Here is a 21971-nt window from a genome sequence, read left to right as displayed (position 1 = left end):
GTTACAAATACCAGACACTTTCCCCTAAGAACCTTGCTTATACTTTCTGGCTTTTGGTGTGAAACATATACAATAAGCACAAAGATCTTCATGTTCATTCATCAAATTAGAAGGCACACAAATGTGAAATTCTGTTCCTTGTCTAGGCATAGAACAATCATCCCATAAAGTTCCCCATGTCCCTTCTCGGTCAACCTCCATCACCCTCTCCTCAAATATAAATCTCACTTTTTCACTCTTGATTAATTTGTGTTTAAAATTTTCATTTGAAGGATACTCACACTGTATGTACTCTTTTTAGTAAGTTGACCTTCACTCAGTGTTTCTAAGATTCTCACGTGTGGCTGCATGCATCAGAAGTTTGTTCTTCTCTATGAATCCTTAGTGTCCCATTGCACGAATATGCTAGAATTTGTTCATCCAATCTACTGTTGATGAACAGGTAGGCTATTTCCAGTAGAGGCAGGAGGGGGGTAGTTGCATGAAGCAGTTATCAACTATGTGTAAACAAACATTTTTATTTCTTATAGATAAATGCTTAGGAGCAGAATTTGTCAGGGGAGAGGTGTGTGTTCAGTCTTTAATTGGTAGAACCTTCCCCAAAAGAGTTGTACCATGTTTTCATTCATATCAGCACTGCATGATAGGCACATTTCACCAAAAATTAGTGTTATTAGCCTTGTTAAGAATTGCCATCCTAGCCGGGCACAGTAGCACACCTGTAATCCCAGCAGCTCTGGAGACTGAGGCAGGAGGATCAAGAGTTCAAAGCCAGCCTCAATAACAGTGAGGCACCCAGCAACTCCAGTGAGACCCTGTCTCTAATAAAATACAAAACAGGCTGGGGATGTGGTTCAGTGGCTGAGTGCCCCTGAGTTCAATCCCCGGTAAACCCCTCCCCCAAAAAAATTGCCATCAAGGTGCATAGGCAGTAGTAAGCCATTGTAATTTTGATTTGCATCTCTCTGATGACTAATGATTTTCAGCCCTCTAATTGGCTATGCATATGCCTACTTGAGTGAAAAGGTTGTTTAAATCTTTTACATATTTTGGAGGTTATTTGTTTTTTTATAACTAAGGTGTAAGAGTTCTTTATATATAAACCATTTGTCAGAGTATGTTTTGTGAATATATTCTCCCTCTCTGCAGCTTGCCTATTCATTTTCTTAATAGTGTCTTTTGTGAGCAAAAGTTTTAATTTTAATGAAATCCAAGTTGTTCATTTTTCATGGTTATTGCTTTCTATGACCTAAAAAAAGTCTGTTCATCCTCTGAATCACAAAGATATTCTCTTCTACTTTTTTCTTCTATTTTTCTTTGAAGTTTTTTAGATTTTGCTTTTCTTTAGATCCATGGTCCATACTAAATTGAAATACAAAACCCAATTAATATTGGGTAAACACACCTTTGGGTAAACATGCATTTTCTGTGCAACCTCTAAGTTATATCCACCTAATAAGGTCTTTTGTGGCCAAAAGTGGAGAAAGAATCTTAGGAAATACTTTTGACTGCATATCACTTTCTTGACATCTTTTGGGGATCAGAACTTACCAAATGCTGGTTCGCAACCATGACACACCCACTTTGATTTAGAGAGTGCCTTACCTGGCAGTCGATGCAGACCCCGCCACCTGCATAGATGCCTTGGGTATTCAAGCTTGCTTGCTGCTGCTCAACATCTGGGTCATAGTAACAGTCGATGGCATGGCCGTGACAGTTGCAGGCTGAAAAACAGCCCACTAGGTCAGTATTCCATCATTACTATACGACGTCTATATGATGTCTAAGAAATTCCCACATAGTAACAGTGCTCATTGGAGTATAATAAAGTCTATTCTGGAACACTAGGGAAACAGTGGAGAATTTGGGGGATTTTTACACACAGACCAGTAATAGATTTCTATGAAATTTATAGCTGCTTCCATTTGATATTAAACGAGAGGTTTCTCTTTTAAAAATTAATATATGTACTTGAAACAAATTAAGATGCACCAAAATGCCAATTAAGCTTCATACACAGAGATTAGTACTGTTACTGATTTTTTTTTTGTACCAGGCATTGAACCCAGGGCACTTAATCACTGAGCCATATCCCAGACCTTTTTTATTTCGAGACAGGGTCTTGCTAACTTGGATCTTGCTATGGTTTGGATCTGGAATGTCTCCCAAGTCTTATATGTCAAAGTTGGGATTCCTGGGAAGTAATTAGATCAGTAAATTGCTAAGGCTGGCTTTGAACTTGTGATCCTCTCGCCTCAGTCTCTGAGCCACTGGGATTACAGATGTGCACCACTGCCCCCAGCTCTTGGTGATTTTTCTCCTCCTCCTCCTTCTTCTTTTAAATAATTTCAGAATATCTACAAGAAGTATATATAAAACTTCTATAATTATAAAATGTAGTTACAATTCCATTTAGGATTTTCATCATTGCCAAGATTTAGAATATATCTTCATTACATTCCACGCAGATCAAATTTTCTAATTATTTGAATGTTTTTATCAAGTTCCCAGACACACATAATAGGGAAGAAGATGGAATTATAAATTTAAAAATTTCCCCTGTTTATATAGGCTGAACACTTTCTTATTTTCATTTTCTCAGTGGTGCCAGATCAGTCTTGGCATATATGAAAGAATAATAATTCATATTAATGATTATTGTTATTGTAATTTGTCTCCTCATATTTCTACCTTAATTCAGAGTAGGATAGTTTTCCCTTAAGTCTGTGAGTTTTTCATTATAGAGTGACCTATTATCCATAGTTGCATTTTCCACAGTCTGGATTACTTGCAGTCAAACTTGGTAATGAAAACATTAAATGGAAAATTCCAGAAATAAACAATTCATAAGTTTTAAATGGCATGCCATTCTAAGTAATAGAATACTTAAGTAATAGTAATATCATGCTGTCTGGCTCCATCCTGCCTGGGACATGAATTATTCCCTTGTACAGAGTATCCACACTGTACATGCTACCAGCCCATTAGTCACATAGAAGCTGTCTTGGTTATCAGATCAACTGTCTTGGCATCACAATGCTTGTGTTCCAGTAACTTATTTTACTTAATAATAGCCCCAAAGCCCAATAGTAGTGATGCTAGTGATTTTAATTCAGTAAGTTATAACTTTTATTTTATTACTAGTTATTATTATTGATATCTTACTAGACCTAATTTATACAATAAACTTATCAGAGGCATATATATATATATATATATATATAAACATGGTACATATACGGTTCAATGCTATTCCTGGTTTCAAGGGATCTTGGAATTTATCCCAAGGATAAGAGATGACTATTAAGCAGCAACAGACCTGAGTCCCTAAAACGGACATGATCCCAGCCTCTTCAGGAGCTCAGGGGAAAAAAAGAACACAGCATCAGTTTTCTGGTAGGACAGGAAGACCATGTGTAGGACATGGCTCCCCAGTCCCACCCCAACACCCACCTTCACACTCATTGTTCTGCTCCCACAGTGCCGGCTGCCAGCGCCTCTGATTGTAGCCCACACAGCAGTGACTGCAGGTCTCCCCACAGGTGTGGTGCTGGCATTCACACCGGAACCTGGGCATGGGGGCAAAGCATATCTCAGTTATTGAAAAGTTTTGATTAAGGTCAGTGGTTCCTGTGTGCAAAACATGAACAGAGCTGTAGGGTCATCCGTGGGCCATTCTCTGAGTAATTAGGAGAACAAAGCATTCTGCATACATGATTTCAAGTCCCCCCATAACCTGCTTATTATCTACATTTTATAGATAATAAAACTAAGATTCAGAGGTATTAAGATGCTTGCCAAAGGTCAAGCAGCGATACGTGGAGAATCAGATTTCAAACCAAAATTTGACTCTGAAGCCTCAACTCTTTCTTCTCTATCACATCATGGCACAATAAATGAACAAGTGAACAAGCAAGTGCTGAGATTCCTGGGATGCATTATCACATCTTCACCAATATGCCAAGGAGTCCTGTGAGAAGTCCACTCGAGTCTCTCACTCTCAACCTGTGATCATGCACAGAGATTTACTGACCAGGAAGCACCTACTAAAAAGACCTCGAAGACCTTTGCTCTCACAGGCTGTCCCCTCTCATCTCAAGACCATGAGCTGAGATCACTCAGAAGAGATGAAGCTAGAAAAATCTGAAAAATCTCACATCTGTCTTAAATTTCAATCCAAACCAAGGTCATAGCCTTGGTTTGCATCAGAACTCCAAGCTTTGAGCTCCTGTTCATCTGCACTTGAAAGAAGATTCAAAACAGTTGCCTAAGAAGGCTCTTGATTAGGCCTGTGGGGACTGCCCAAAAGGACTTGGGCAGGTGGGATGGTGTGTCTTCAGCCATACTCCTAAGAGCAGACGTGTCATCCTCTTTCTCTGCCTGAAAGCCACAGATGTAGATTTAACTGGTGGCATATAACAGCTGGAGTCCAAATGGGATCTTGTCAGAGAGGAAATTTCACCTCATTGCCAATGAAACACTTGGCATATGCTGGGTTGAAAAATATTTAGTAAAGTTGCTTGAAAAACATATGGTCCAGCTATACTCATAGGGAAATTGAAATTGAGCACAGCAAATATAAAAAGAAAAAAAAAGAAAAGCATGTGAATCTGTCTGAATTATATGGCACCCCCCAACTACTCTCTCAGCCCAGACAGAAGATTATTTAGAAAAATTGTCTTTAAATTGTTATTAAAGGTGTTGGAACCAATCTAGATGCCCTTCAGTAGATGAACGGATAAAGAAACTGTGGTATTTATACACAATGGAATATTACTCAGCATTAAAAGAGAATAAAATTATGGCATTTGCTAGTATATGGATGGAGTTGGAGAACATCATGCTAAACAAAGTAAGCCAATCCCAAAACCAAAGGCTAAATGTTTTCTCTGATAAGTGGATGCAGATCCATAATGGGAATGAGGCATGGGGAGAATGGAGGAACTTTGGGGTAAGGGGAGTGGAGAGGCAGGGGAGCATGAAGATAGAAAAGATGGTGGAATGAGATGGACACCATTACCCTAGGTACTTGTATGACTGCACATATGGTGCAATGCTACCTAGTGTACAACCAGAGAAATGAAAAGTTGTGTTCCATCTATGTACACTGAATCAAAATGCATTCTGCTGTCATGTATAACTAATTAGAACCAAAAAAAGAATACAAAAACAATGTGTTGGCAAGGATGTGGGGAAAAAGGTACATTCATACATTGCTCATAGAAATGAAAATTGGTGCAACCATTATGGAAAGAGGTATGGAGATTCCTCATAAAACCTGGAATGGAACCATCATTTGACCCAGCTATCCCATTCCTTGGTTTATACCCAAAGGACTTAAAATCAGCATATTACAATGATGCAGCCACATCAATGTTTATAGCAGCTCAATTCACAATGGCTAAACTATGGAACCAACCCAGGTGCCCTTCAACAGATGAATGGATAAAAAATATGTGATATATATATATATATATATATATATATATATATATATATATATATGAATGATGGAATATTACTCAGCCTTAAAGAAGAATCAAATTAAGGCATTTGCTGGTAAATGGATGGACCTGGAGAATGTTCTCTCTGATATGTGGATGCTAATTTGCAATGGAGTTGGAGCTAGGGAAGAATAGAGTTAATTTAGATTAGGTAGAGGGGAGTGAAGGAAGGGGAGGGAATATGGGGGTAGGAAGAATAGTAAAATAAATCAGACATTATTACCCTATGTACATATATAACTATACAACTAAGGGATTTTACATCATGTATAACCAGAAGAATGAGAAACTATACTGCATTATATATATAATGTATCAAAGTACATTCTACTATCATGTATAACTAATTAAAACAAATTTTAAAATTTTTTTTAAAAGATGGTGTTTAGGGGCTGGGATTGTGGCTCAGTGGTAGAACATTTGCCTAACACTACATGTGTGAGGCACTCAGTTCAATCCTCAGCACCCCATAAAAATAAATAAATAAAAATAAAGGTATTACATATGTCTACAACTAAAAAAAAAAAAAAAAAAAAAGATGGTGTTGATTAGAGAGTCTGTTTCATGATGATCTCTCTACTCAACCTCCAGGGGAAGATTATCTAGTTCTAATGTCTACAAACATGTTTCTCCTAAGTGAATAATTGCTTTTTATATTGTTATCATAGTGAAATAGGAACGTGAGCAGGTTTCCCTTGTTTAGTTGACTGCTAGGATGCTCAGAATTGAATGTGTAATCCTTCCGCCTGTCCATGCATGACGTCAGCATGGTCTACATCCTTGGTTAAAGCCACCTTCTGCCTGGTTAGCAACTAACTTTACCTATTATGCAGCCTTGGTTCCCTCTACTAAGTCATTGAGTCTCCTTATACACACCATAAGATATGTTCCTATTCATGGGTGTGGTTTCCATCAGCATTGGTTCAAGGTCAACCTTTGGGCAGCAGCAAATCAGGAGGCAAAGAAACAAAAGGCAGAGTGGACAGATGGTGAACTGAGCTTTCCCCAAGGCACAGGGAGGTACTTGAGCCATTAACCACTGGGTCAGAAGTCCTTCAGGTCTGGCAGGATCAACGTGGTTTGGCAGCTCTTCTAAGCAGGATGATCAGCCCCTCCCTGGTGGCTTCTAGTTCTTTCTCACATGGCACCATTTTGTCCCAGGGCACCATTTTGTCCTAGAGATACTAAATGAACCTTTCTCTCCCCAACTCAAAATTTATTTGCTCTGGCTCCTAGTGTCCTGGAGCCCTCCTATCCAGGAGGTTACATGGTGCAGATAGATTAGTCATTAACAAACAGGTCCTTGCTAATTAATTGTTGGTTGTTGAGTGGATGGGCCTTTTCAGACGGCACCCTTGATCCCTGAAGGAGGGACAGCAACATTAGGGTCTGCAGCCGGTCAGGAAGAAGGGCTCCACCCAGCATACCACACAAGCTGGTAGTGGGCAACTCTGTCCGAACACCAAGCGAGGCCTAAAGATACATAAGCCTGGATCTGGCTAAAAGTAAAATCCATCTCTCACAGGTACTTGTACACACAGAAAATTATTACTATACCCAGCAACCAGCTTAATGGCCAGCCTTTACAGCTATTCCTCTTGGGGTAGTAATACAAATAGGTACAATTGATGACCATTTAACATTTCAGATCTATGCATGTTATGGTTTAGATAAGAGGTAACCCCCAAAAGCTCATGAGTGAACTTTTATCCTACAAGGATAGTCAGAGAGGAAATGGTTGGGTTATGATGGTCTTAACCTAACCAGTGAGTTAATCCATTGATGAGGATTAACTGGGTGGTAACTGTAGACAAGTAGAGTGTGGCTAGGTCCCTGGGATATACCTTTGGGAGTATATATTTTGTCCCTGGTGAGCAGAGCTTCTCTCTGCTTCCTGATTGTCATGGCCTGAGCTGCTTCCGTCTTCCACACCTTTCCATCATGATGTCTTGCCTCATCTCAGGCCCAGAGCAATGGAGTCAGTCATCTATGGACCGAGACCTCTGAAAATCTGAATGCCCAATAAACTTTACCTCCTCTAAAATTGTTCGTGTCAAGTCATTTGGTCACAGCAGCAAAAAAAGCTGACAAAAAAATAATGCATCCTATTGTATGCAAAATATACCTCAGTTTTTTAAAAGCAAAAATAGGGCACATGTATGTTGGCACAGACTTAGTCCCAATCGCCAAAAGATAGACGCAACCTAGGTGTCCATATATGGGTGAATGGATAAACAAAATGTGGTCTATACATATAAATAGATATTATTTAGGCCTGAAAAGGGAAGGAAATTTTGACACATGCTCAAGATGGATGAACTTGAAAACATGTGAAGTGAACTAAACCAGTTACAAAAAGACAAATGCTAGATGATACCGCTTCTCTGAGGTACCTGGCATGGTCAAATCCATAAGACCAAACGTAGAGCTGGCAGAAGGGTAGATGGGGAGTTCTGAAAATGGACACCAAGTTTCAGTTTTGCAAGACGAAAAGAGTCATAGAGATTGGTTGTACAACACTGGGAATGTACTCAATGGCACACCTAAAGATGGTTTAAGAATGGTATATTTTGCAATTCATAATTTAAAAAAGAAAGAATTTGAAAATGTGTAACCCCAAGGTGACAATGAAGTCTTACTTCTCTTTTCAACTTTATCATTTATTAATGGCTTGCCCAACTGCACCAGGTAGGTCATGAAAGGAAGCTTAAACCTTGTGGTTTGCATTCAGGATCACCTCTGTTCAGAATGGTTCACAGTGAACCTTCCCTTGTAAGGCTGGAGAAACGATTGCATATTAAAAACAGACTGCTGACTAGAATCCAACTACACTGTCAAATTAAATAAGTAGCATAAAAGAGCAACAACAACAAAAATTGTCTTCAGAGAAAAAAAGTAGTTTGGCAAAGATAGGAAATGAAAGCGGTAATTGTTTCTGAAAAGGAAGAAGAGAAAGTTCTAAGATAAATTCCATTAAAATAACAATAGAGCTCCTCAGGCTGTATCTAGAACCCTCATTCTAGAGGACTCCAATTATTATTGGATTTCTGTGACCACTATGGTCAAACAGTGGCCATAAAATTTAAGTATTTAAAATATTTGAACAATGTCTTTCAAATAAATACTCAAATTCATTATTGCTCCAGGTTACTCTTGGTATCAGCCCTCATTAATTACTTTTGGTATGAGTCCTTTTGGTACCTTCCCTCACTCCCCACAAAAGAAGACATTTATTTCAACTAAATGTTTTCTAATATAATTTGAACTAGAAAGGAGGATTATTTAAACATATTTAGAAAGGAGATGATTTAGAACCAAATTTTCATCATTAAGCTCCTTGGCATAGGCAGAATTGAGTGGGTCTGAAATCCATTGGACTAAATCATCACCTGCTTAATGGCAGTCGAACAAGATTTTCTGAATGGAGAGTATGTTCACAGTAAGCTGGGCCCAGTGTGTGCTCTTGCTTTCTGTGCCTATTCCATCTTAAGGTAGAAAATGTCCAACATGGCAGAAACCAAAAACCAAATGAATGTAAAAAATCAAATTGTAGTGGGGTAGGGGGCAGAAAACTAATGGCTGCTTGGGGCATCTTCTTGGGTTTGGGGATTTAGTGGCTGCATCCCATATTATCCAGAGAGCACTGAGATCGATTAGTGACATCTGCTATGGGCCCAGTGGTGGTCTGAGGAAGGAAGTAGAGGGCTATTGAACCTGAAACGTTCTTGTTGCAGGCAGGAATCTAGAAATAGTTAATGGGATGCAACATCCACTGGAACAATTAGACTCATTCATGGCAAAAACAGTCTGCCCCGTGTACTTACCGTTTTTCAGGATTATTTGCATTGCACACTTCAGCGTGGCCATTGCAAACACACCGCCCACCGATGCTGATATCCTTTATGCTGTAATAATACTGTACAGAAAATGGAATGGGTCAGTTTCACTATACAGAAACAAGAAGTTTTCTTACCAAACTTATCCCATATCTGTGTTGGTTCAGCTTCTCTTTTTCTTAAACATTTCTTAGTTGCTGATGGAGCTTTATTTTATTTATTTATATGCGGTGCTGAGAATGGAACCCAGTGCCTCACACATGCCAGGCAAGTGCTCTACCACTACTCTTGCACACTTCTCCTAGCCTAACTCGACACATAAAAAAGAAGCCTCATTGGTATATAACTTGTCTTACCAAATGAATGCATTTCTCATTCTTAACTTTAAAACTTCTTCTGAATGTGTCCATTTAAAAACAAATCAAGTGCTTTAAATGCATGGAAGAAAATTGTCTTTGAAAAGAATTCATACCCTATAGACTACTGGAAAAGATTAAGTGGTTCCAAGTTTATTTGTTTGTTGATAAATCTGGATTTTGTATAATGAACATATTTCTCTTCCCGAAACAAGTTTTATATCCAAAACTGTTGCACCTATTATGTGCAAACTACCATTCCAGGCTTCAGGAGGGAAGAGAGTATTTACAAAGATGGGTCAGACACAGCCCTGAGGCTGCGGGGCTAGCAGTTGTTGGCAGTTGCTGGAGTCTTGGTAGTTCAGGGTCAAATTGGTCAAAGTGAGGGATTCAAGCTCCACAAAGACCAGGCAGAGCCAGCTTCAGCTGAGCATTGGTCCCTAAACTAGGCCAAGCAAATATGCCTCCTCATTGCCAAGGCACCTCTCCAGGATGTTAGAAGCCTCGCCACCGGCAACAATAGTTGGTCCCTACTGCCAGCTCCTTCCTCCCCAGACTTGGCAGGAGACAGCACAGGACTGGGGAGGAATGTGTGGCACTTGAAACAATCTTTCTCATTGAACCTTGCATCCAGTGAGAAAATTACCTGTCAGTGAGGAAGTCTTTGAATTCACAAGGACAAGAGGATCTTTGTATCTTTGTTGTTGTTAGGTGTAGTAGTCTTAAGGATCCCTATTAATTTGATATAGGGATTCTCTTCTGGTTCCCTAATTAAAAACTGTTCGGGTGTCAAAGTTTACTCGTAACCTCTGACTTACGTGTGAAGGCATTAACAGCCCCCTGGTTGATATTGGATAAAGTCAGGGTTACCAGGGCTTTCCATGACAAGCTAACCCCAGAGGCTATGCTGACCACCACAGAAGTTTCTCTTCCCACATGTGTTAAGGGCAGCAACAGCAAGAAAGGAAGCACTCAGTCCACAGCATACAGAACCGTGTGACAGGACAGTTTTGGGTGTTTCTCCATTACAGAAACATCTTACACTGGGTGAGGGGTGTGTCAAGATTCTATACTTGGCATGCTCCATAAAAAAAATTACTTAATGGAAAACCCTGTGTTTGCCTAATTGAAAAGTAATATATACACAGATAAGAGTGCAAATCTTGCAACCTTGTAAAAGACAATTTATGGAGGGGAAAAACTGGTGAGCTGGAGCCAGAAATCCTTTGTGAATGTTCATCCTTGGATGAATACAGTCCTCATCTGCATAGTCCCCATCTGCACAGTGGGTTCAGAGAGCAAAGAGAGCAGAAAATGCAAAAGGTAGGCCAGGCTACCTATACCCAATATGTCTGGCCTTTCTGGAAAATTCTCAAAATGGGAGCAAAACTTTTTTTTTCCTTCTCTTCCTTTTCCAGTCATTGATTCTACCAACATAAAAAGTCAAACTTTAGAAGATTTGCAGGGCATCTCACATTCACCTTTCCAGGTGACTTTTGCCCTGGAGTTGAATATTATGGGCTGCAATCATTGGATCTCTTGCTCTCTGGCTTCCTGTTGGATTTGGCCAATAGGAGGCACCTGTGGGAGACCAGAGAGTGGGAGAAGAGTGATTCTACTGGCTCCTGTACCATTCTGACACCTGAGGACAAGAGATGTTCAGGGTGGACATCCAACATGGCAGATACCGATACTCACAGATATCTATGTTCTTCTCTACTCCATTTAGATTATATATATAATATAATCCCTAGATGGAGCTATATGACCAGATCTTGCCAGTGGAAAGGACTCTGATTAGGAACTGAGCTAGGTGACTTTTATCTGTGCCCTTTCTTCCCTTATTGGCTTCCCTGAGGCAAGGGATCCAGGGGAGGACCCTGAGGTCCTACAGGATAGCTCTACCTCTAGATAAGAAGAGCTGGTGCCCTGAACAACTGTGTAGGGCCAATGCCACCATATTGGAGTATAATATGAGCTAAAAACAAACCAGTGCTTTGGCACACCTCTGGGATTTGGAGAGTATTGATTATAATAGTAGTTAGCCCACCCAAACACCAGACTGACTATAATCTTTGACCTTTCATCTTCTTTGAATATAACTATTTTTCTTCAAACAGCCAAACTCCTAATGATATCTAGGATTTCAGGCAAGAATGTCTCCCATGCCCACATGATTACTGGCTCTAAAGGTTACTTAAAAGTGTTTAAGGCAATTAATTTCATAAACAAAAAGTAACAAAACAAAAGCAGCCAAGTAGCCACCTACGAGACACTACCTACCCTCCGAGTGACAGTTGGATCCCGCTGTGCTTTGGAGATGAGATGTCCAAGCAGGGTGTTGGTTCGAAGAAAGCGCAAACGGATGTTTGTTGCCTTAGTGAACTCCCGGAGGGTGTGGGAGAAAGTAAAATTTTCTGCACCTGGACGACCATTTATCAAGGACACCACCACCTAAAATAACCACACAGATGAAGGAGAGGAAAGTCCTTTCATCGACGTTTAACAGCATGTGACTAGAAACAACACACTCCAAAGCATTTGGTTGTTTGGCCCCATGAGATGCGTGTAGGTGGTCTTGGATCTTGTTTATGTCTAAGAGCATCTTTGCTAATTGCATCTTCCCTCCCTCTTCCTCCTTCCAACTTCTGGCACTATGTCCTCGACACTTGGGCTCTCCAGAGATGTTATCCCTGCATTTCCAAACCCTTTGTTCTATCTGCATAGTTGTGGGACTGTAACACTATGAAATATTAAAGATATAATATTAAGTCTACAATTATAAGGTAATAACTTTGTCAATCTGTAGCCAAGAGATAAAGGTTGAAATAATCTAAATGTCTAAATGAGGTTAGAAAAACTGACCAAAAAAAAAAAAAAAATCTGTATAAAGCCTAGTTTTTGTTTTAAATCTTGAGCTGGTATAGTCTGTGTCTCAACCATTCAAAACAAACTTTTCACCAAGTGGAAGACATTGGATACAGCTGCTCAGGTAAGAGCTCTCTGCTTACAGAGAGGAAGGATGACACTCTTAGTGGAAGTTAATTTGCAACTCAGTTCATTTTCATTGTGGCCTCACCATAATCATAGACGTCTCTGATTTTCCCCACCAGTTTGCCTACCTCCCTTAACAGCCAGGCTGATTTCACAAAAAGACCAGCATTTTTTTTTCCTCCCCAATAGAGGATGTCCACCCTGCCAAAAGGGGTCAGGGCTTAGCACTGCCCCCTACTCTTCATCTCCTCACTCATATTGGGGATAATGTGTGAAGAGGTGGAAGGGCTCATTACTCCAGTTTCCAGTGACCCATTTTCTAACTATATTACCAGAAAGAAAAGCTCAAGACCTATGGGCCTTGATTCTCAAATCCTTCAGGAGAATTCAAGACCCCAAACAGAATTTCCAACCCAACTCATTCTGGGAGTCCTTCATGTGATTCCTGTATCACCAAGTCTGAAGTACTGGTTTCCATCTTAATCTATATTAGATCTACTTGAAAGTACAAATTTTCATGATTATGAAATATTTGACATCCTCATGTTTATTTCTGAGTCCCACCTCTCAGAGCTTCCTACATCTACTTACCTCACCATTTTCCAAAGGTACAATGCGGGAAAATTCAGTAACACAGAGTACGTCATCATCCCGGGTGATAGCTTTATTTGCCTGCTGCCCAAATTGTTCCAAACAGTCTCTTTTAGAATCTAAGAAGAAAATATTTTAATATTATAAAATTAAGTATTATCATTTTTTGGTAAATTGCTTAAGAAGTTTTGTTTCCTTAAGAAAATACATGAAAAGAGAAAGAATTAGAGAAGTCTTAGACTTTTAGGTGAAAGCTTAAAATAAAGTTTTAATTCATAAAAAAAAAAAACTACAAAGCCGTTTCAGGACACTAAACTCTTGGGAGTGATGTTTGGAGATGTGGTGTTAACTCCTCATACTTCATGCATCATAAGGCAAGTTTATCCTCTAAGGAGGCTACATGGAAAACCCAATGCTCTTGAAGGGAAAATTCCTGCCCACCTCAATTTGTCATAGGGTCCAGAGACACTGACATTCTTGAAGAGAGGGTAAATAATACACAATACAAGATCCATAAAGATGGAACTTAGTTGCTAGTTCTGTATAAAGAGGAAAGAGCTGCTTTGGCTCAGTAATAAGTACCCCCCGAAGTAGTGACAAGAACTGTTATCATAAAAGGAGTTACAAACTCAGCTCTGTGTGTGGGATCCTTGGAATTCGTACACACATGCTTGAGAAATGGGGATATTCTGAGGATAAGTGGTTAAAATTGACCATTCGCTACCCAGCCACACTGCAAGACTAATTTTTCTAAGTAAATCCATAGTCCTGATTGGTTGCAAATAATTAAAGCCACTCATTACTTACGAGCAAAATACTGCCATGGTGAGTAGGTGTTTCCAAAGTCTACAGACCTTTCCAAGACCCAAAGATCAGGGCGAGGAGAATTTGCAAATTTGATTAAAATATAGGCCACATGGAAGAGCTGACAAAGCAAAAGAGATATCATTATTATTAAAGTCTTCTCATCTGTCCACAGCTTCAACCATTTCTATAGGATGCTGATTCCTAAGGCAACACATCCAGCCACAACCCCAGTCCAAAGATACAGATCTTTTTTTTCTAACTGCCTATTGGACATCTCTACCTGGGTATAACTTCTCAAGCTTATCATGTTCAAAACCAAAATCATCATCTTTCTCCATCAAATATACACATGGAGCACGATCTTTGTCACAATTTAACCATTATACCCTAGAACTTCAGCCAATCAACATAGCATCTTCAAGTCTACCAAGTCTATACCTCAAGTCTACATATCAGAGAAGTCTGCTGGCAAGTAATGGCAAGAAGTCCAGGGCCAAGAGCCAATAGTATAATCTAGAGCATCTTTTAGAGGAATTATAATCCCTGGGTCCAGGTGTTGGAGAGATCTGAGGCCACAGCTGTGGAGTGGCGTGGTAGTTCCTTCTCCCCTGCACCATCTCCACTGGTTTCCTCTTTTCCTGATTGCTTTTCCTCTTATTAATTTCTCCTTGTAAAAACTCTCATCACCCAGTACATTTTTATTTACTCCCACCATTGCAGTGTAACTTGCAGTGGGTTCTTATCCAGTGCTCTGGATCAACAGCAAATCCCTTCTGAGACTTGTATATTCAAAATGTTGCTGTGAGAGACAAACCCACATAGATACAGTCACCTGATACTCAACAAAGGTGCCCAAAACATACGTTAGAGAAAAGATAGCCTTTTTAAAAAATGGTGCTGGAGTCAGAGAAATGCAAATCAAAACCACCCTAAGATACCATCTCACTCCAGTAAGATTGGCAGCCATTAAGAAGTCCAACAACAACAAGTGCTAGAGAGGATGCGGGGAAATGGGTACACTTGTTCATTGTTGGTGGGACTGCAAAATGGTGCAGGCAATTTGGAAAGCAGTATGGAGATTTCTTGGAAAGCTGGGAATGGAACCATCATTTGACCCAGCTATTCCCCTTCTCGGTCTATTCCCTAAAGACCTAACAAGAGCATGCTACAGGGACACTGCTACATCGATGTTCATAGCAGCACAATTCACGATAGCAAGATTGTGGAACCAACCTAGAAGCCCTTCAATAGATGAATGGATTTAAAAAATGTGGAATTTATACACAATGGAGTATTACTCTGCATTAAGAAATGACAAAATCATAGAATTTGGAGGGAAATGGATGGCATTAGAGCAGATTATGCTAAGCGAAGCTAGCCAATCCTTAAAAAACAAATGCCAAATGTCTTCTTTGATATAAGGGGAGTAACCAAGAACAGGGTAGAGACGAAGAGCTGGAGAAGAAGATTAACATTAAACAGGGATGATAGGCGGGAGGGAAAGGGAGAGTTAAGGGAAATTGCATGGAATTGGAAGGTGAGCCTCAGGGTTATACACAATTACATATAAGAGGAAAGGAGGAGTAGGAGAGAAATTATATAAGTGTAAGAAACGATTTACAGTAGAGGGGGTGGAGAGAGAGAAGGGGAGGGGAGGGGAGGGGAGGGGGGATAGTGGAGAATGGGATAGACAGCAGAATACATCAGTCACTAGAAAGGCAATTTGTAAATCAATGGAAATGTAACTGATGTGACACAGCAATCTGTATACGGGGTAAAGGTGGGAGTTCATAACCCACTTGAATCATTCTGTGAAATATGGTATATTAAGAACTATGTAATGTTTTGAACAACCAACAATAAAATAAAAAAAATAAGAAAATTTAAAAAAAAATGGTGCTGGAAAAATTGGATATATGTAAGTAGAAGAATGAAACTAGATCCTTATATCTCACACTGCACAAAACTCTACTTAAAGTGGATCAAAGACTAGGAATTAGACTAACTTAGCAAGTGCTAGAAGAAACGTCAGGTCAATATTCTAACATATTGGCACAGGCACCAACTTCCTTAATAGGACTCCTGAAGCTCAAGAAATAAAAGCAATAATCAGTAAGTAAGGTAGCATCAAATTTAAAAGCTTCTGAACAATAGAGCGTGTGGAGAAAGCCTACAGAATGTGAGCATACAGAATGTGAGAAAATCATTACCAGCTACTCCTCCTACAGGGATAAATAACCAGCATAATAAAGAACTCAAAAAGATTAACATCCCAAAATCAAAAATCCCAATCAATCAATGGGCCAAAGAATTAAACAGACATTTCTCAAAAGAAGAAATATATGAAAAAATATTCAACATCTCTAGCAATCAGTGAAATACAGATCAAAACTACATTGAGATTTCATCTCACTCCAGTTAGAATGGCAGTCATCAAAAGTACGAATAATAAATGCTGGGCAGGATGTGGAAGGAAAGATACACTTGCACATTGTATGTGGGCCTGCAAATTTGTACAACCATTCTGGAAAGCAGTATGGTGATTCCCCTAAAGAGTAGGAATGAAACCACCATAGGACCCAGTTATCTCACTCCTTGGTATCCAAAAGAACATACTATAGGGATGCAGCCACATCAATGTTTATAGCAGCACAATTCTTCAGAGCCAAGTTACTGAACCAGTCAGGTGCCCATCAACAGATGAATGGATAAAGAAAATGTTTTATATACATATAATGGAGTTTTACTCAACTATAAAGAAGTAAATTATCTGGGCGCAGTGGCACACACCTGTAATCCCAGTGGCTCAGGAGGCTGAGGCAGGAGGATCGCAAGTTCAAAGCCAGCCTCAGCAAAAGTGAGGCACTAAGTAACTCAGTGTCTCTAAAAAATATATATCCAAAAAAAATAGGGCTGGGGTTGTGGCTTAGAGGTTGAGTGCCTCTGAGTTCAATCCCTGGTACCAAAAAAACAAAACAAAACAAAACAAATTTTAAATCATAGCATATTTCTGGTAAATGAATGGAAATGAAGAACATCATGCTAAGTGAAATAAAACAGACACAAAATCAAGGGTCAAATGTTTTCTCTCATAAGTTGGAAGTAGAGCAAAATAAAGAAAAATGGGGGACACCATGAAAATAAAAGAAAAATCAATGGAGCAGAGAAGGAGATTAGTGGGGAGGGAGGAGGGACAGGAAAAGGGAGGAACTGTGGAATGAAATTGACCAAACTATCCCATGTACATATGTGAACATATCACAGTGAACTTCACCTTTATGTGTACCTATAAAGCACCAACTTAAAAATAAATAAATAAAAGGCAGACAGTAGAGAGAGGAGGGGCAGCAGAGGGAAGGAGGGAGGAAGGAGTAAAGGAAGTACTAGAGACCAAAATGGAGTAAATTATATACAATGCAGTATGATTGTGTCAAAATGAACCCCACTATGACGTGTAACTATAATGCACTAATAAAAACATTTAAAAAAAATGTTGCCGTGAGGCAGAATGAATGATCTCTGAAGAGTGCTCGCTCCCTGGTTCAGGCATGTTAAACCAACAGACAGGAACCCATCTATTCTTCCTGCTTATATGGCTTCTAAACAGCTCCTTCTATTCAAAGCCTTTCTTACTATCAGGTACTTATAGTTTTTACTCTTTAGCCACTGAGACTATTTCAAAGCACACATGAATGATGCTTGAGATTTACCGATATAAAGGAGGGCTCTTCATGAAACTGGAAAGCACCAGGCTGTGGAGTTGCTCTAGAGAGATAGGCAAAGTTGTACGTTTTCAAAGCAATAATGTTTGGGGGTCAAAGATAAGGGGGCATATATCTGAGATGCACACCTCTTTTCATGTGCTTTTCTAACAAACTAAAGACAGCTTGAATTTTGTGGATGGTTATTTAGGTAGAAATTCAAAGTTGTTTTTTAAATTATGTTTTAATAAGCAGATTCATAATCATAAAAGATAGTCTGTGACTTTGACTTCAAAAAACTTTCAGATGAGTAGGTAAGAAAAGACAGTACTATCTGATCTTTATTTCTCTACCGGTCTATGTTCTAAATCCTCTGAAATTACACCTTGTGACGGCTCATCATTTATTCATTCCAGGGTCTTCTGGGATTGCATAAATGGTATAAATGAATGCATGAAAAAAATTAAGGCTGTGTAGCTGCAACTGACTTCAAGAGGCAGATGCCAGTTGCCAAAAACAGAGATGGAGATGAACCCCCAAAACTTTCTGCCCTGGTGCCTGAGCTAGGTTGTTGTAGAATCAACTCCTGGGGGGAGGTAATCCCTGCCCTGCCACCTACTGGCTGTGTAAGGGCAAGCACATCACTTAACCATTTGCAGATCTGATTTAGTTGCTCATAAATAATAACATAAGATAATCACAAAATATACGTAAATGAATAAGGAACAATACTAGGCCAGGCATAGTGGTACATGCCTGTAGTTCCAGCTACTCAGGAGGCTGAAGCAGGAGGATCACCTGAGCCCAGGAGTTCAAAATGAACTGGGGCAACATAGTGAGACCCCATCTGAAAAACAAAAAAGGAAAATCTATTTCATGAAAATTTTATATTCTCCTTCTTATAGAGCATCTGTCATCTCTGTGGCACGAGTTTGTTTTCATCCACTAAACTGCGACATCTTTTGGCCTTAATCATTTCTGTATTCTCAGGGTAGGTGCTGAATGCATGCTAAATTGAAATGAAATCAACAATGGGATAAGTGAAAGCACAAAAACCTATGTGAATGAATTTAAAGTTATATCCAAAATAAGCTTCTTATCTCACTACACATTACATACATGCCCCCTCCCCCAAAAAATCTTAGTTTATAATGAAGTGAAATCAATTTGTCAATAGCTTTCTAATTTAATAAGCATATTGATCAATAAAGTAGCATTTTCTACTTAGGCCTATAGATTTATAAACTATTTTAAGTAGTTTATAAATCTATAGGAAAGGGCAAAGAACATTTTGCCATGTTTGTTCCCTACACATGTGTGCAAACACATGCACACACACACACATTTTTTTGAAAGTAAGTTACAGACATCACGACACTTCACCCTTAAATATCTCCCAAATATATGGACATTTTTCCCACATAAAAATTTTATGCCTAAGAAATATTACTATTGAAACAGAGCCCTTTAAAATTAAAGGCAACTTCCTATTAACTGCTCTTCTACATTCCAAACTTCCTTATGGTGCAAATGGAAACTGAGAAACCACCCCCTGGCCCTTCCAGGTAAGAAGGAACCTGAAACTGACAACGTTTTCTGGCTAGCACAGCTAGCTAAATCCAACGTGTGTATCTCCTGCCTTTTATTTATGTAAATTATAACCACTTCTATAGAACAGGCAGAGAAACAATCTAGCTGCTTCTCTCCAACTGGACGAAACTGCATCAAATTCATTTTTCCTTTTTACATAGTTTGCTTGTTTCTTATGCAGGTGGACAGTTGAGTCCAGTCACCCAGGACCCAGGCAGTTTCCCTGGCTTGGCTGCTGGTAACTCTATGGTACAAAAATCTTATTTAACACACTGTTGCTATTCAAGTTTTCCTGATTCTCCTAACCCCTACTGTATCCTTATTCGAGAATCACAGAACGTTCCACAGTCCCAATTTGATCACTTTCTCCTGATGTGAATTGGGTGAAGCATCCCTGGCCAGATCACAGCCTGGGCCACGCTTCCTTCTCACTGTGTCACATCCTTCTCACTGTGTCACATCCTTCTCGCTGTGTCACTGGCTGAGAAATAAGTACACTGTGACTGTGGGGAGACATTTTGAAACATTTACTTTTATTAACTAAATTATAAACATTCCCACTTTCCAAGCACAAAATACAAATAACAAATTACAAAAAAAAAACCACTCAATTAAATTTATTTCATGGTTGGTGACCATTTGAAAAACTTGTAAAAAAAAAAAAACAGAATTTTTTCTTCCTTTTTAAAGAAGGAAAGACACAGATAGAGTTAAACTAAATTCCATTTTAGTAACCTGGTTTGAAAGATTTTTACAAACCAAGGTTCAATCCTCATAATACAACCAAAGCCAGTGGTGAAAATACAACTCAGCTGGCCTTAACAGGATGCTTTAATCCTGGTCCAAAGGAACCTCTGCCAATGGCTCCGCAGAAGCACCTCTATCTGAGTCTGTCATCGTGCTGGGCTGAAAAGCCAGTCCCTGGCACCATCAAAGAGATATTTGTGTTTTAGGTCTAAGAAGGACCCTCAGCAACCCTTACTGGCTCGCAGAAGCACGTGCTCCCTTGGAAGAGGAAACCTGGATCATTCCAGAAGCTCTTTCAGGCTCAAGAGGTCCCGAGGTCTCCTCTCACCCTAACATCTCCTTCTGAGCAGAAGGCCACTGCATGGCTGACGAGTTCTGACCATCCCAGGCTTCCTGGGTCTTGTGTCAACAACCTTCTCTCGGCAGTCCTCTTCCCACTGTGGGGGGAATTTCTACCCTTCATCCCACCACCCAGAATTTAAATAACTGACTCAGGCTCTTTCTAAGCGGTCAAGGTTCAAGTCAGCAGGAAGCAAAGATTAGGGTGGAAACTGGAACCAAGTGAGAGAAATGTCTCTTACTTCCTGTTTAAAATAACCCAAGATGAACTAAGTTATAGTTAGATAAGAGAAATACATTCTGGCATGCTCTTGCAAACTAGGGGTAACAATTAAAAAATTCTCTTTAAAAAAAAAGTGAAAAAAACACTTCATTGATTGTCTCTATGACTAGCCTGAATGAGGGTAAGAGATCATACATCTGCAGCAGCATCTGCCTGCACCCTGAGAAAGATTTCAGCCCAGTTCCAGAAGTAGGGAGCTACTCTCTGAGTACATGAGTCTAACGAAAGGGACTTTCAGCAGCTGTCCAGAGGATGCCTGGAGAGGGGGTCTTGTTGCAGATGTTTGCCTGTCCTTTCGTGACTTTTAAAGTCCTTACCACCATATGATTCTTGCTGGGAACAGAACGCAATTCCTACTTTAGAAGCTGCAGGTGCCAGCTTCTCCTGCTTCCTTGGCAGGAAAGGCAACCTGGGCACATGACCCAGGCTCAATGACTTGGATGTTTTCTTCCAAGACTTTGCATCTACAGCAAGTTGCACAAAAAGGCAGAGACTGGAGGATTCTAACTAGAATCAGCAGAGATGGCAACACTGCCAGCTTCTGGGAACAGTGGCTGATCCCTACAGAGGCATGCTGAACCCAGTGTCCAGGCCAAGGGCTGTCTATGTGGTCAGGACAAGTTGCAGCAAGCAGCACTAAGTGTCCTTGTGGATGGGCTCTGGGCCTTCTAATGTGACTCTGCAGCCTCCTTTGCTTCTGAGGCTGGTTCTCTGTGCTCCCCAAATCCCCACCCACAGTCTCACTCCTTCCACTTTCAAAGGCTACTTTTCCTTTTTCACTGGTAAAATCAAAACTACTTTCCCAAATCCATGACTACATTGGTATCTGCACATCCTCTTCTTCCCTCTGGACCAGTAGAGGGAGAGACCTTCAGTCACCTCCGCACACCCCTGCCTTCTGTTGGATCCATCTCACCAGCTTTTAAATGTCTCTGCCTTCCCAAAGAGGCATCCTGGCCTTCCATCTATGCCCTCTTCTAGCTCCACCCTCCCCTCCCATCGCAGTTACACACCCTTGGATTGCTGTGTGCTGGCACAATCCCCTTCTCTCCCCTGACTCACCCCTCGTCTCCTCCAATTCACTCAGAGTTCAGTTCCCTCATCCTCCACACTATTTGAATCTTACCAGTTCCTCTCTAGCCCAAACTTCTCACATAACCTTCAGGGCCATATTTCTGGACAGCTCTCTTGGCAGTGTGTCAATTCCCCCTCAAGTCAAAATG

General features: G+C 40.0%; 1 protein-coding gene across 1 annotated transcript in view; it reads right to left on the bottom strand.

Moving 5' to 3' along the window:
- Positions 1–21971, bottom strand: part of LAMA3 (laminin subunit alpha 3) — a 244899-nt gene that overhangs the window by 175987 nt on the left and 46941 nt on the right. The window contains exons 3-8 of the mRNA XM_081263355.1: positions 14089–14206; positions 13282–13400; positions 11980–12150; positions 9329–9420; positions 3454–3569; positions 1606–1724 (exon numbers count right to left, since the gene is read on the bottom strand). Of these exons, the coding sequence (XP_081119481.1) occupies positions 1606–1724; positions 3454–3569; positions 9329–9420; positions 11980–12150; positions 13282–13400; positions 14089–14206 (735 nt within the window). The remainder of the gene's footprint in view (positions 1–1605; positions 1725–3453; positions 3570–9328; positions 9421–11979; positions 12151–13281; positions 13401–14088; positions 14207–21971) is intronic.

This window comes from Spermophilus citellus, assembly GCF_964194105.1.
Source record: "Spermophilus citellus genome assembly, chromosome: 12".
Taxonomy (NCBI): Eukaryota; Metazoa; Chordata; class Mammalia; order Rodentia; family Sciuridae; genus Spermophilus; species Spermophilus citellus.
This window is presented reverse-complemented; position numbering and strand designations above follow the sequence as displayed.